Here is a 15,080-nt window from a genome sequence, read left to right as displayed (position 1 = left end):
ATTTTAAGGCATGAATAATTTTTTTCAAGTAATAAACATTTAAATAAGTGATTTTGGTGATCAAAGATGAATTTTAAGGGATACAATTATGGGGACTTTAAGTAGGCCTACTTTGGTTGGGAATCAACTGGTTTAGTAGACAGATTGTTTCATCTTTTTGGGCGCTTTCTGCCCTCTTGTGTTAGAAACTGAGTGCCGGTGGTAGATGAGAAATATTACACATCAGTACACTTTGTTATTGAGAACTCTGAGGGTGATGAATATTAAGTGGATTTAAGTAAACCATTGTTAAACCAGGTCATAACTTGACCCAATAAGTGAAGCCTCAGAAATGCATAATCTGAGTAAAAATGTTTAGGTTTTGAAAGAAATTAATACTTTTATTCAGAAAGCCAAGGACATATTAAATTGTTCTGAAGTGACTTGACATGTATAACGTTACAAAAGATTTAGAAATCAAATTAATTTCATTTTAAAATATATTAAATTATATTTCACAATATTACTGTTTTCACTGTGTTTTTGATCAAAAGCCTTAGTGAGCATGAGATGTTTTTCATGAACATTAAAAAATCTTACTGACCTCTAACTTTTGAATGGTAGTGTTCAAATGGGGTTCAATATAGAACCCTAGAAAATAATATATAGAAAAATGAATTAATTTAAACTAAATCCATAAAATGATCCTATGATGGGAACCCCTAAAAGCTTGTACTGTATATATGAAGTGCCAGACAGAACCCTTTTAGGAACCTTTTCTTCTAAGATAGTATGGATATTTATTTTGGATTTTGCATTGTATTTACAGCCATCTTTTCACCTGGCACCATTGTTTAGTATAACATTGTGTGTTTGTGTGTGTTTGCTGTCATAGTTTGCAGTTCAGAGCCGGAGAACGTGCAAGTCAACCCTCATAATTACACCAGTATGCTTGTAATCTGGGAGAGACCGCGTGCCGTCTACGACGCTAGCATAGAGAGATACTCCGTCACCTACCGGCCGGCCCAGGGCGATGATGAATCTGCATTAGAGTACTTGACTGATGGAGACCAGGACGTGGTAATTCATTAACTTTTTGCCATAAACGTCAAATGAATCTTTAAAATCAGGCCTATATCGTGAAGGTCACCTTTCCGTATTTCACCTCCTGTATGTTTCATTTTATATGCAACAGAATAATGCAAATCAATTATGATGATTTTTTTTTCACCACCAGGGGGCGATCATTCAGGACCTGGTGGCCAACACCAGTTACATGGTGCAGGTTGTTGCCGTGTGCACCAATGGTCTGTATGGCAGAGTGAGTGACCAGCTGACAGTGGACATTCCCCTGGATGATCCTGGTAAGACCAATCGCGCCCGCCGCCCTCGCATCCGTGGACAATAAGTTTAAAACACTCATATCCCACTGCAAATGTTAGACAAAAGCCAAATGCTTCATACTGTAGATTGATCCTTTGCAAACCAGTTACCTTGTCCAGAAAATTATGTGGTGCCATTTAAGACTTGAATGGACAGAATCCTTGAGTGGTTTACAGCTTTTAGCCAGAAACAAACTTTACACACGTACACGTTTATGTAAACAGAGATCTGAATGTTTGACCTATATGCATTGTAAGTGCATGCTCAGATTGAACATACAGTTTGTGCTGATGTACAGTTTTCTCCGGGTATTAAAGACTTACTTGGGTCTGACACATTTCAGATCGCAGAAAAACACACTTGAGTTTGCTTAGCCAGTTTTTGTTCACATACTTGCATAGGGTGGGTTTTGGAATGAAATCCAGTACTGTAATGAATAATGTTATATCAATGTTATACCCAAATTGATTTCATTTTTGATTAACTTATTATAAAATCTTTTAATGAATTTATATTTATTTCAATCTTTTAATTAACTTGAACTTAGACTATATATATATATATATATAATATATATATATATATATATATAGTAGACTTTTTTGTCTTTGTCAGTGTTCTTTGGCTGTCTTTTCCTTGTTTCTCTGTCTGTCTATCTTATACTTTGTCGTCACTATCTGCATTTTTTATTTCCTTCTATATTGATTTTTGTCGGTCTCTCACAGATATGCATGTTTTCAATAGATAATTTGTGCTTTTTGTGTTCTTTTATAATTCATTGGAATGTTGGGACGTATGTATTGAGCTTACTGATTTATAATAAACGTATCTGTCTCGCTGAAAGTCCCTGTCATTATATTTCAGTGTTCATGAATATATGTGTTGTCACAAGACATTTTTTCATGATTATATGGAAATGTTTAAAAGTGGATTGGGTTTACATCAGTGTAATGGGCCCAGTCTATCTGATAAAATCATACATGTTCTACCTTTTAATGTTTCCATGCTTCACAAACCGATCTTGTCCACATATCACGAAATCTCTGGGGTCTTTTCCACCATTTTGTGTCATTGAGCTTGATCCCATGACAGGTAAGAGCCTGCAATAGATTGTAAGCTCTCTCCATCTTTGTGTGTTGGGAGCCTTTTTAATGCATGAAGGTGTCCAAACTTTCCTGTCGTGTGATACAATGTGTGTGATCAAAAACCTCTGACCCAGAGATTGCTCCTTTTTGCACTCTTTGTATCAAAGAATGACCTAAGCAAATGCCCTATTTGGTGACCTTTCCTTCCTTCTCAACCTCTGTACTCTCAACATTAACAGAGAATACCAAATGCCAAAAATGTCCCATTTGTTTGTGATTGAATACACATTGAAAACCAATTTGTGCATTCATCTTTTGTTCCCCAAGCATGCAAGTTTCTTTGCCTATTAAGGATAACATTATAAATACAGACTATATATCTATATATCTGAGGTGTGTGTATATGTACATGTCTAATGGGAAACTGTTATTTTGAAATTCTTTTATTAATGCAAATATTGAAAATGGTCACTATTGTATATATAACTTATTGTAACTTGTTATAAAGAGTTACGAGCATACAGAACATACATTATCTGTAGCTGTCCTGTGAATCTTTCACTCATACCATATTTTAACTCTTTTATGTTTGGTTTATTTTCAGATACAGACAATGAAGCTGTAACATTTGAATACGACGAAGAGGTAACTATGTCAATGCTACTTTAGTGCATAGTTTGTTCAGTGTTTTTGGTTTCTACGACAGAACTAAATACATGGCTTCTCTTTCTGTCCATCTCTTTCTCCTATTTTAGGAAGAATATCAAATCAACCCCGTTTTGATCAGACCCGATACAAATCAGCTTCCATATCCTTTCCAAACCACCACAACCAGCCCCAGAGTTACTTCAACAGAGAGCCCGGTCCATCCAGTCGTTAAGACAACACCAAGGCCTCATGAAAGAAGACTTCCGGTGGAAGACTCGCAGAAGACTCACGATCATCATATTCCAGTGATATACACGGATAAACCTACAGTGAAATACACAGACCAACCTACCACCCCTGTAACCATAACTGCCACAGTTGTTGTAGATGTACACACCACTAGACCAGATAGTTATAGTGTTGTAGCAGGTGTATCCTCAGAGTCTGATGGCCGAAGCAGTACCTTCACAGATTTTACAGCAAGTGTCACCCCTAAAACAAGTGTCACCCCTGAAACAAGTGTCACCTCTGAAACAAGTGTCACCCCTGAAACAAGTGTCACCTCTGAAACAAGTGTCACCCCTGAAACCAGTGTCACCTCTGAAACAAGTGTCACCCCTGAAACAAGTGTCACCTCTGAAACAAGTGTCACCCCTGAAACAAGTGTGACCCCTGAAACAAGTGTCACCCCTGAAACAAGTGTCACCTCTGAAACAAGTGGAACCCTTGAAACATTTGTAACATCAGCTCCGATAGACATTTTGGGGGTTGAGGAAGTGACTCGACCTGTAACTGACTCAGACAGTTATGGGGATAGTTCAGTGACTGTAGCCCCGTTGCCTGAAATCCCAATGGAATCAACTTCCTCTACCTTCCCCCCTGAGGTCCCTCTGTGGCCTACAACTGCTAGCTTACCTTTTCCAACCACTGCCGCTTTCAGCACTGTTCTGTTGCAGACCACCCAGCCAGTGTCTAATGGTGAGAGCGCCTCGTATGCCCCCTCTGTATCTGACACTTTGTCCTACATGCATGCAAGTCCTGTGTCTCCCTACTCCTTAAGCAGTGTGTTGTCTGAGCCCTTCCCTGACTGGGACATCCCGTACACTGTTTCCGTGCTGGTGTCTGGTGGTGCACAGTCTATCACCCCTTCCCCTTCCTACCCTACCCTATTCCTCACCGGCTCCGTGTCTTATTTAGACATGGAGTCTGTCTCTAGTGGTGGTTGTAATGATGATGATGGTGATGATGATGTTTTGTCTGGGTCCTTCTCGGCTGACCCCCAGTGTAGAAGTACTCTTCCCCCTCAAACGTTACCAGAGGTGACTGCTTCTGTTGTCTCCATGCAGCCAAACTTTGAACATGACATTTTACACCCCTCTGAGCGCCCCAGTACTGTCTCCATGCTGAGTACTCTTGCATATCTCCAGCCTTCGGTTCCTGTATCTAGGGACTACTCTTTGATGATGACAACCCTTGACTCTGATGCTTCTCTCTCAGGTAGCATTGGGGTCTTTTGCCTGCCGATGGAGTGCGTAGATTCTTCTCTAGTAGCTCCTACTTTTAGTCAAGACAGTGGTGCATCTAGTGAAATCTCTTTGCATGCCTCTCCAAACATCCTGCTGCCCTCCACTACTTCGGGATTTTCCCCTTGTAGTGATCTCTTGGGAGACCTATCAAGTCCTGTAGATCTAGATTCATTTCTGTCCACCTCCAGCACTGATACTCCTCTGTGCAGCAACGCAGAATTGGACCTTCGTGCCGAGGCTCTTTTGTCTTCTCTTCCCTTTTCCACCAAGCCTTCTAGTGACCTCAGCATTTCTGTTGCAGCCACCGTCAGCAGCGTTGCGCAAAGTGCAATCGGACAGTCACAGGGAGCACCTACGCCCATAAGATCTTCAACCATTGCGTCAACCTCTACTCCAGTATTCAGATCCATACCTACTCCTGTGATGACTCCAACCCTTGCGCCAACCTCTGCCCCAGAATCCATCTCTGTGGTTGTCCCTGTTGTGCCCCCGACCGTTGCACTCTCCTCTGCTCCAGAGTCCAGTTCCATTCCTACACACTCTGCCGATGGGCAGCTGGAGAACAGTGCCTCGGGCTGGGGCCTTGATTTAGATTGGGGCCAGAGCTCAGCATCTGGAGATGAGAGCGTCATCCCATATATCACCACTGCCTCTCCTACAGAGGTACCTCCTGATGAGACGGATGATGGGAATGAGGAGCACTCTTCCTCCTTCTACTTCGAGGGTGAGAACGGGACAGAGAGTGAAGCTACAGACTTCAGGGTCACCCTGCGGCCCAGTCCGTCCTGGACTCTACGAGGAAGTGGGGAAGAGGAGAGCGGATCAGGTGAAAACCTCACCGATAATGAGACGTCTTCAGACTTCAGTATTCCAGAGCGCACTGAGAGGGATTCAGAAGAGGAACCAGTGGAAGGTAAAGCTCTCGGTTACTGGCGTCCATTCCTGAAGGTGCTTCTTGATTTAGCCATGCTCAGTGAAGTTTGATCAGTGAATCATCAGTGAAGAGTTTTGAAGTTCCTGAAGACAACTAATCCATCCTAAATAATGAATGCCATAATCCCCCACAAATGTAACCTAAACAACTAAAACCTCATCCAGAAAGTGTTAGTTTGCTGGGAAGGTATTTGAAGAGCTCACTACAGCGTCCTTAATTAACGTATGCATCAAAGCTTTTGACAAGTTAGGCTAAATGCCATAAAATGTGCTACTAAAGAACCATCATCTTAATTAGAAAATCCCATCATCACAATATGTGTCTTATTCCTAGTCCCATGTGATTCCTGTGTTCTGTGTTGTCTTGCATGTTGTTCATGTGATTATTTGCTAAAAATGTGTATTAGCATGCTCACACCTGTCATCAGAAACATACCAACAGCATGTTTTCCATCTTAAGTCGAATCCATGTTACCTGGTTACACATTTAGCCTTTACTGTAGCCATTTGTTAATGGGATCAATTAGTAGATTCATCAAGCGTTATATGATAGAAAGTCTGAATAGCAAATTAAACCGGCATGGAGGCTTAGCATCTGAGCTAAGATTTGGTTTAGCTCTGGGAAACAACAACTGCCTAAATTATTTTTGTTTGTCGATTCCTCCATGGGATAACACAGTCATTTTACTGTTTGTCCAGCAGAGGGCAGCAAAACTCTTAAATGTAGTCACTAGTAAGTGACAGCTGGCAGTGGCAGCATTGTGTTTTGGCTGGGATGCTGAGGTCATCTCAGACAGTCCTAGGCCAGGTCTTAATCTCTCAAACGTGTCTGTCTGCAATGAATTATGACCTGTGAACTCTTTAGCTTCTTAGTGTCAGACCAACTCAAAACACATTTCTGATGGAATAGATTAAGTGGTGCTATGCCAATCCTTATGGGTGACATACTGATTATAGGGTATTTAAGAATCAAAGAGAAACTGAGTCAGTATCCTTGACCTCAGTATCATGGTAAAGGACAAAAGGTGTTTTGTTTTGACAATTTATTTATTTTTACTAATTTTAACTACAAAATAGTACCTTTACCAGAGGTCTTTACCATTAGATATTCATTCATTGTTTAATCATTTGTATACAATTTTAAAATCAAAGCCTTTTTTATTTAGTGACTTGTTATTTTCCTCAGTTACTCCATGTCTTAAGGCGTACTGGTTTGCAAATGATGTCACTTCAGTGCTATAGTAAGATTAACCTGAATTTTTGTTACAATTTACATGAAGTGGGATAGTTCCACTTGACTTCAAGGTGTGTAAAAAACACATTTTACAAGGTGAGTTTTTTATTCCAGTGTATATCATACATTTCTATTGTTAATTAGTCTTTTAATGAGTCTGATAGGATACTGAATGTGCTGTTTCTAAAAGAACATTGATTATTGATAATGTTCTGATCAGAGGAGGGTGTTTTTTAACTCATAGACGCCAGTAACAGCAGTCATGAGTCGCGGGTGGCCTTGTCGAGCAGCATTGAGCGGCAGAAGGCTGTGGTTCCTCTGGCTGTGGTCTCCACCCTCACTTTCCTGGGTCTCATATTTTTGATTGGCATTTTTATCTACTGGAGGTAAGTCTTATAGGTAACAGCATCTTCACAAAACAATTGCAGCACAGTTATACTCTATAATAGTGATATATTAAATAATATTAAACTATATTTAATATAGAATTGTATATTTATACATTTATTTATACATTGTATATTAAAAATCAATTATTAATATATATATTAGGGATACACCTATATGAAAATTTTGACCCATACTGATAAAACTTTATATTTGAAAGCCGATAAGCAATATATTGGCCGATGAATCTAAATCCAAGTTTTTATATAATGTTTGATATAATGTTTTATATAATGTTGTTGAGAGCCTGATTTCAAAAACAAAATCCAAAATCCATGTCCCAAGCACACAATTATAATGTTCTCTATAATTTTATGACAGACATGCGCTGCACATGTTGTACTTAACAGTATTTTCCTTTTTTGAAGTGAATCCAATCATATTTCAAGCAATTCAAAACCATCATGACGAACAGTGCGTCTGAAATGTCTCAGCTGAAGGAAATAATCCATTATTTATTGGCTTTAATATATCGGCCAAATTGTTTTATTGTCTCGATAACGATAAAAACATAAAAAATTTACATATATCGGCCAATTCCGACATGGTGGCTGGTATATTGTTTATCCCTAATGTATATATATATATATATATATATAATTATATAATTATTGCAGACCATTAAAATGATTAAATAGTATTTTTATCATATTTTTGACATAATAATAAAATATATTATATATTATATTATTATTAAGAATAAACGCAGTTATTTCAAGCAAGCTTTTTTGTAAACTCTATTTTGGCATTGGTCATGCAAAGCTGACTTGGACAGGCAATGAAAACAAAAATACACTTCCTCTGAGACAGCTGCTCATGATTTCCATCATATTGTTACTAATCCATAATCATAACAATCGTCGATAAGGAGGAGAAGGGGGAGCAGTGTGGCCCCATGAGAAGCGTGTTGTCTGTCTGTGATGGGGGTCTAATCTTGGGCACAGACCCAATCTCACACCCACCGGGTGAGGGACCACCTCAAAGGGAAGCAAGATAAACAAGCCATGATGTGGCGGTGGTCTGTGTGTCTGTGTGTGTGTGTGTGAAACCGGCCAGAATTCCCACCAAAGCGATAAAAATGGTCCTTCCACACCAGGATGGAAGTCTGCAATCCTGTTTTCCTTCAAATATTCCCAACCGTGAAATAAGCAACTTTGGCAATCCCATCAAGAACATGTCTCGGATGTGTAAACAGTTTAGCAGCACGAGATTGTACATTTCTCATTCCGACGTGCCTCTTGACCCTTCAACATATTGCTCATGTTTGACTTTTTGTTGTTACACCGTGAAGATTGCGAGGAGATTAAATCGGTAATCTTGGAGCTGGTGATTAAATCTCCGATATGCTGATCTGTTGTTTGTGGGCCTACAGGGAACACATGCTGCCAGGCTGGAGAAAGAACCTCCACGTGATTATGTTCAACACGACCAAGTCATGTTCATGTCTTGTTAGTGCAGCCGTGGGTGGTTCAATCTCAGCAGAACATGGGCATGTACGACTGCTTGTCCATCTGTAGCTACATGGTGCTCATTTGGAGAGCAGACAGATGCGCACTTAATGGGACGTCTTGAAACGTTAGCGTTAAATCTGTGCCGCCCATCGTTGTGCTCACTAATCCCTTCCAAGAAGTTACGTTTTAGACAAAACAGCTTCCGGTTAAGGAAGTCCTCTGAGTGATCCTGTTAAAAACGTGTCGTGGATTAGATTAAATATGGTTTTTGTGTTTATTTTTTAAGCTTGGAGTTCAGTCTCAAGCACATATGTGGATAAGACACAACAACACGCAAATAATCCAAGCTTGTGTTGTGTGAGAACCGTGTATTTTTTCATGTGCTTTTATTAACTTTGTGTGAAGGAAATTTGCATAGTACATCCACTTTACATGCTATTCAGTCAAAAGTACTTCTGTTACATAAAGTGTTGGTGTAGAAAAAGTGTTTAATGCCGTTGCAGGAAATGTTTTCAGACTGCTCATTTCTACATTGAAGACAGCACATCACCCAGGGTGATTTCCTCTTCACCAATGCTGAGCCCTACAGGTAACACACACACTTTTTCACAATCATAACAGGGACTTTCTGTTGATACTATACCTTATCTGTTCATTTATTTAAAAAAAAGAATTGCATGTCATATACTTAATGACTTAAAGGTATAGTGGAGGATCTTTCCGAATTTTAGATAAGACCCGCCCTCTCCACTTTTTGAATAAGTTTGATTGATTCACCAGAATGATTGACAATTAGGAGGACCAATAGTATAGGTGATCCACCCGGAAGTAAAAAGTCCTCCGCTATACCTTTAACTACACCTCTTCTATTATAAGCACGATACACAGTTCTGAAATAATTGTAATATTTGTTGGGGGGGGGGGGGCGTGTAAAGTTTGCATTGTCAGGGTGGTGCATAATATTATTTGATATAATAAATAAAAATAAATAAAAGAAAACCTTAAAAGTTGTTTGTCATAATCTTTTATTTTTTTATAATATAACAAATATCAAAAAATAAAATAAAAAAATGCTTGTAATATTTGAAAATTTTGTCATGTCACCACCATGCAGGAAAAAAATATATAATCATGATATCATAGATATTTTTTTTGCCACATTACATTTTTGGTTCCCACAATGTAGGCAAAAACTGACCAACATATAAATTAATCTGGCCATAAACAGGTTATATATGTTATTATATATATTGCCAATAATGTCATTTCTCTGATCAGTGTACGCCATAATTGCATTCATAAATGCTTTTCAATGCTATTTTTTTGTCATTAGTGATTGTATTTTGCACTTCCAGGTGAACATGAACCCCAGCCAGTAAAGCAATTTGTAAAGCATGTGACTGACCTTCACAACACCAACTCATTTTACCGAGAGTTTGAGGTTTGTATCCCATCATCCCCCTCTCTTTTGACACTCCTCAAGGGACAGCTGTCTCGTGCGAGCCTTGATGTAGCAGATCAACGTGTCATTAAAGCATGTCTTATAAATGAATTGTTTGGTTCGCTCAGGCACGATTATGCTGTTTCTATCTATTCATGCATGAACCAGGTTGTTGATAATGCATTTGAGTTATAATTAGGTCAGTAACACGCTCAGCTCTATATTCCAGTCAGGTGCACAAAAAGACCCGGTTTCAGCTTAATTAACATCAATCAGTGTCAGATAGTACATTCTCACCATAACATTCATTTATTCACACTTGATTAGATCACTCAAAAATCAAGCAAGCTTTAATTGGACACAAACAAGGCAGTAAACTTATTAGTTCTTGTCATAAGCGATATCTATGTAAAAGTGTTAGATGTGTTTCATAAGTTTCTGTTTAAAAACGGCTACTTTTTGTGTTATGCTCAGGCTGAATTAAAGTTTATTCTCCACACACCCACTAGTGATACGTGTTTTGTGGCAGGCTAAAACTTACACAATGCAAACTGTAGTGTTTAAATGCAAGTTCTGTTCAATCCATGATAGAACGGCTTTGGATTCTGTACATTTTGATTGATCATAATTGATATTTGTGGCTACGTTCATTCATACAGCAGTGAAAAAGATTCCCGAAAATTTGGTGGTATTCCTCTATTATTTGGACTCACTGTAACTCTAACAGAAATGCTGAACAAAAAGTGAATCATTCCCTGGATCAAACCAAAACCTCAACTGACAGTTCAGCACATTGATCTGAAAGAGAAATCATTTCATAAGTAAAGTTTTTTTTTTTTTTTTTTTTACTTAATTTGGGTGTATTTCCAACTTTCTGCATTTTTAAACATTAAAGAAAAAGATTTGATAGATTTATAAGAAATTAAGACTTTCTGGCTCAGAGAAAAAAGCTAATTGCAACTTTATATCTCACAATTGTAACATTATATCTCACAATAGCAGCTTTATATCACAAGTGCAATTATATCTCATAATTTCGACGTTATGTCTAACAATCATTTATAAGAAGTTAAGACTTTTTGGCTCAGAGAAAAAAAGCTACTTGTAACTTCTTGTAAGTGCAACTTTATATCTCGTAATTGCCACTTTATATCTCACAATTGCAGCTTTATTTCTCAATTGCGACTTTATTTCTTGTAATTATGAATTTGTATCTCAAAATTGCAACTTTTTTTCTTAAAGTTGTATCGCTCTATTGACCAATCAGCATCCAGTACTGGAACTTGTAGGCAATTTGCATAATTAAAATGAACAGAATCCAACCCAGACTGTCAGTGCTTTTGCTTTAATCTGTTTTGTTTATCAATGGTGCCTGGTTTGTTATTATATTTCATTGCTTTTCGCATTCTCACCCCTCCATTAGATATTGAAAGAGTATTTTGAGGTAAGCTACATTTCCCTTTAATTTGTTTGCTTTTGATAGCTTTAGCATGTATTTGTGATGCTCACTTGTCTCCATCTTTTGTGTAAAGTCTTTGACCGAGTCTTTGGTGTTTGGTTATTGGAATAGTGGATTGTTTGTGTGTTTTTTTTAGGAAGTTCAGACATGCACCGTGGACCTTGGAACAACTACAGACTGTTCCAGCCATCCGGACAATAAGAACAAGAACCGATACGTCAACATTTTAGCCTGTGAGAACCACTGTCCCAATATATGAGCATTAGATGTATGTAGATCTGATCTAAAATGGTCATTTCTTGGATTTCATCCTTTAGATGACCACAGCAGAGTGCGACTCGCACCCCTGAACGACAAAGACGGAAGAAGCGGAGGAGACTATATAAACGCCAACTACGTGGATGTAAGTTGTAGTCAACATTAGCTCAGAAGCATTACAATGCAGGCATATCATAATTGTATTATTATTTAATCAGCGAGGCATGCCTACCTCAAAGTGCAACTGTTTAACTAGATATGATTAAAACACTTAAAAAGCAATGCTGATTTGCTATTGATTTAATCTTGGAAAGTCAGGCATGGTGTCAGCTCGAGTGTGAGAAAATATTTAGAGCCACTATTGAAAGATTGTGTCACCTGAGATGTTCTTTCAAAGTTTAAGCTAAGAATACTTGCTAAGAATGCTAGCTTTATTTGTCTCTTCTCTTCAAGGGTTTTAACAAACAGAAAGCCTACATTGCAGCACAAGGGCCTCTGAAGTCCAGCACACCGGATTTCTGGCGGATGGTGTGGGAGCAGAACGTGGGAGTGATTGTTATGATCACAAACCTAGTGGAGAAAGGAAGGGTGAGCGGTTTTATAAGTCTACATAAAATGCAATATCTGAGATGTAGGGAGTCAGTTCACCCAAAAATTAGAATTCTGTCATCAACATTGTTGTGGTTTCAGAAGATCTGGAGTGTCACATGGACCTGTTTTTTGGTGCATTGTGGAGCTTGAAAACTCCAGTTCCCATTCACTTTCATTGCATAGAAAATACAGTAGTGGCCAAAAGTGATGCCTAGGAAATCTTTAGCCATTAATCAAAAATTATTCGAAATCTGTTAAAGGCACACTATGCAAGATTTGTACCTTAAAGGGTTAGTTCACCCAAAAATGAAAATTCTGTCAGTAATTACTCACCCTCATGTTGTTCCAACCGCGTAAGACCTTCGTTCATCTTCGGAACACAAATTAAGATATTTTTGATGAAATCTGAGAGCTGATCACTTCTCCATAGACTGCTAGATGGCCCAAACTTGCTGGCCCAGAAAAGTTATTAAAGATTTGCGCAAGTTTGGTTAATTACTGACAGAATTTTCATTTTTGGGTGAACTAACCCTTTAATATAACAGCTTCGAAACTGGCAAAACCAGCAATGCAAGTTTGAGAGGTGGCGCCCCGCCAAATCTCGCGAGAATCACGACTTGCTTTACGGCACGACGTCACATACATCAACAACATATGAAGCAGCCTCTATGGAAGACACTAGCACGCGTTTCAGACGTGAATCATGGCAGAGTCGACGAAGAAAACGAAGAAAGCGCGGTCGGAAGAGTGCAGAGACGGCTCTGCATGAGTGGTATTTACGACAAATACAAGTACTCCACAGCGACTCTAGGGGGCGCTGTTTGAGAAAAACTGAAATTACATAGTGTATCTTTAAAGATTTTGTTAGCATATTGCATAGTTGTGGTTAGAGTCAATTGTTTTATTTGTGATAATGCAATGAAAGATGTCAAATTGTGCAGACATAATTTTATGTAAAAAACGAGAGAACCAACTAAATATTAATAACTGATTATGTTGTAGTCAATGTATGCTTTTTCCAGTGAGGTTTTTATTTTATTTTATTTTTTTTATAAAACCTGTAGCTTTAGCTTGTCTATTTTTGCCAAATATTTTTGTCAGATAAATACATTAACCAACTTCAGTTTTTTTTATTTAAAAAATATGGTAACACTTTAGTTTAGGATCCAATTCTCACTATTAACTAGTTGATTAGCATGTATATTACTAGGATGTTGGCTGTTTATTAGTACTTATAAAGCCTTATTCTGCATGACTATATTCTACATCCCTTAATCCTACCCAATACCTAAACTTAACAACTACCTTACTAACTATTAATAAGCAGTAATTAGGAGTTTATTGAGGCAAAAGTCATAGTAAATATTTAATGGTGAGAACTGGACCATAAACTAAAGTGTGACCAAAAAGGTTTAATATTTTCCTCATATCTTGATGGTTTATTCTAACTTGTAATAAAACATTTAAAGGGTTTGGACGAAGATGAGAATGAATGGCAGAATTTATATTGAAGGAAATAGATGTTCACAATGACCAATTGTTTCTCCATTTCTCAGAGGAAGTGTGACCAGTACTGGCCTCTGGAGAAGCAGGAAGAGTACGACTGTTTTTTGGTTACTGTTAAGAGCACAAAAGTCCTCGCGTACTACACCCAGAGAACCTTCACCCTCAGAAATACCAGCATAAAGAAGGTATCCAGCAGGGATACACAACATCTTGGCACCATATCGGTTATGGGTCGATATTAGAGATTTTTTGTTGTTTATTTGTTAACATTACATGTATGCCGTTTTGATTTCTTCAGGGTTCTCAGAGAGGTCATAGTAACGAGAAGACGGTAATACACTATCACTACACACAGTGGCCAGACATGGGCGTTCCTGAGTATGTCCTGCCTGTGCTTTCATTCATCTACAAGTCCTCTAGAGCCAAAACAGATGGCATGGGTCCAGCGATTGTACACTGCAGGTGGGCTACAGGACTTTCTTTAAATGTAGCAAGTGTCATACTGTATATTTCACATTTCATCTGAGTGTTTGTGTATGTTTTTAGTGCTGGTGTGGGCCGAACAGGGACCTACATAGTGTTGGACAGCATGTTAAAACAGATTAAAGAGCAGCGGTCAGTCAACATTCTGGGCTTCCTCAAACACATTCGTACACAACGGAACTATCTAGTTCAAACGGAGGTGAGTGAACAGAAATTAAAGTCTCATTCTGTTTTAGAGAACTTAATTTTTTTCTTAATTTTTTACAGTTTAATCGATCCTTAGTGTTACTGTGTTTCTTATTATTTGGACTCAAGTAACATTTTTATGATCAAGTATCCTTCTCAAGATCATCTGGTCTGTTACCCTTACAGGAGCAGTACATCTTTACCCATGATGCTCTAGTTGAGGCCATTTTAAGTCAAGAGACAGAGGTGCCATCAAGCCATATTCATCAGTATGTTAACAACCTCCTGACCCCAGGGTCCTCATGCAAGACATGCCTGGAAAAGCAGTTTAAAGTAAGTGTGCTCTTAGTTTTTAAGGGATTACTGAAGATCACAGCTGGAAGTCTTTGTTTTGTTTTACCACAGATGAATTGTAGTGGAATGATATAATCTCTACATGACAATGACCTTGTGATTGCAGTTGGTGTGCC

At 38.4% G+C, this 15,080-nt stretch overlaps 1 protein-coding gene across 3 annotated transcripts in view; it reads left to right on the top strand.

The window, feature by feature from the left end:
• ptprz1a (protein tyrosine phosphatase receptor type Z1a) overlaps nucleotides 1-15,080 on the top strand; it is a 58,277-nt gene that overhangs the window by 36,230 nt on the left and 6,967 nt on the right. The window contains exons 9-24 of one of the 3 annotated variants that reach the window (XM_082159256.1): nucleotides 875-1,059; nucleotides 1,217-1,343; nucleotides 3,052-3,092; nucleotides 3,203-5,534; nucleotides 7,033-7,174; nucleotides 9,190-9,275; nucleotides 10,042-10,127; nucleotides 11,551-11,571; nucleotides 11,723-11,819; nucleotides 11,904-11,989; nucleotides 12,298-12,432; nucleotides 13,992-14,126; nucleotides 14,240-14,403; nucleotides 14,488-14,623; nucleotides 14,797-14,943; nucleotides 15,071-15,080. The exon at nucleotides 15,071-15,080 is cut by the window's right edge and continues 84 nt beyond it. In XM_082159256.1, the coding sequence (XP_082015382.1) occupies nucleotides 875-1,059; nucleotides 1,217-1,343; nucleotides 3,052-3,092; nucleotides 3,203-5,534; nucleotides 7,033-7,174; nucleotides 9,190-9,275; nucleotides 10,042-10,127; nucleotides 11,551-11,571; nucleotides 11,723-11,819; nucleotides 11,904-11,989; nucleotides 12,298-12,432; nucleotides 13,992-14,126; nucleotides 14,240-14,403; nucleotides 14,488-14,623; nucleotides 14,797-14,943; nucleotides 15,071-15,080 (3,930 nt within the window). The remainder of the gene's footprint in view (nucleotides 1-874; nucleotides 1,060-1,216; nucleotides 1,344-3,051; nucleotides 3,093-3,202; nucleotides 5,535-7,032; nucleotides 7,175-9,189; nucleotides 9,276-10,041; nucleotides 10,128-11,550; nucleotides 11,572-11,722; nucleotides 11,820-11,903; nucleotides 11,990-12,297; nucleotides 12,433-13,991; nucleotides 14,127-14,239; nucleotides 14,404-14,487; nucleotides 14,624-14,796; nucleotides 14,944-15,070) is intronic. The other 2 variants (XM_082159257.1, XM_082159258.1) reach the window with 2 other exon arrangements.

Source organism: Leuciscus leuciscus (genome assembly GCF_965113295.1).
Source record: "Leuciscus leuciscus genome assembly, chromosome: 25".
In the NCBI taxonomy this organism is placed as follows: domain Eukaryota; kingdom Metazoa; phylum Chordata; class Actinopteri; order Cypriniformes; family Leuciscidae; genus Leuciscus; species Leuciscus leuciscus.
The sequence above is the reverse complement of the archived record's forward strand: the minus strand, read 5'-3'. Positions and strand labels throughout refer to the sequence as shown.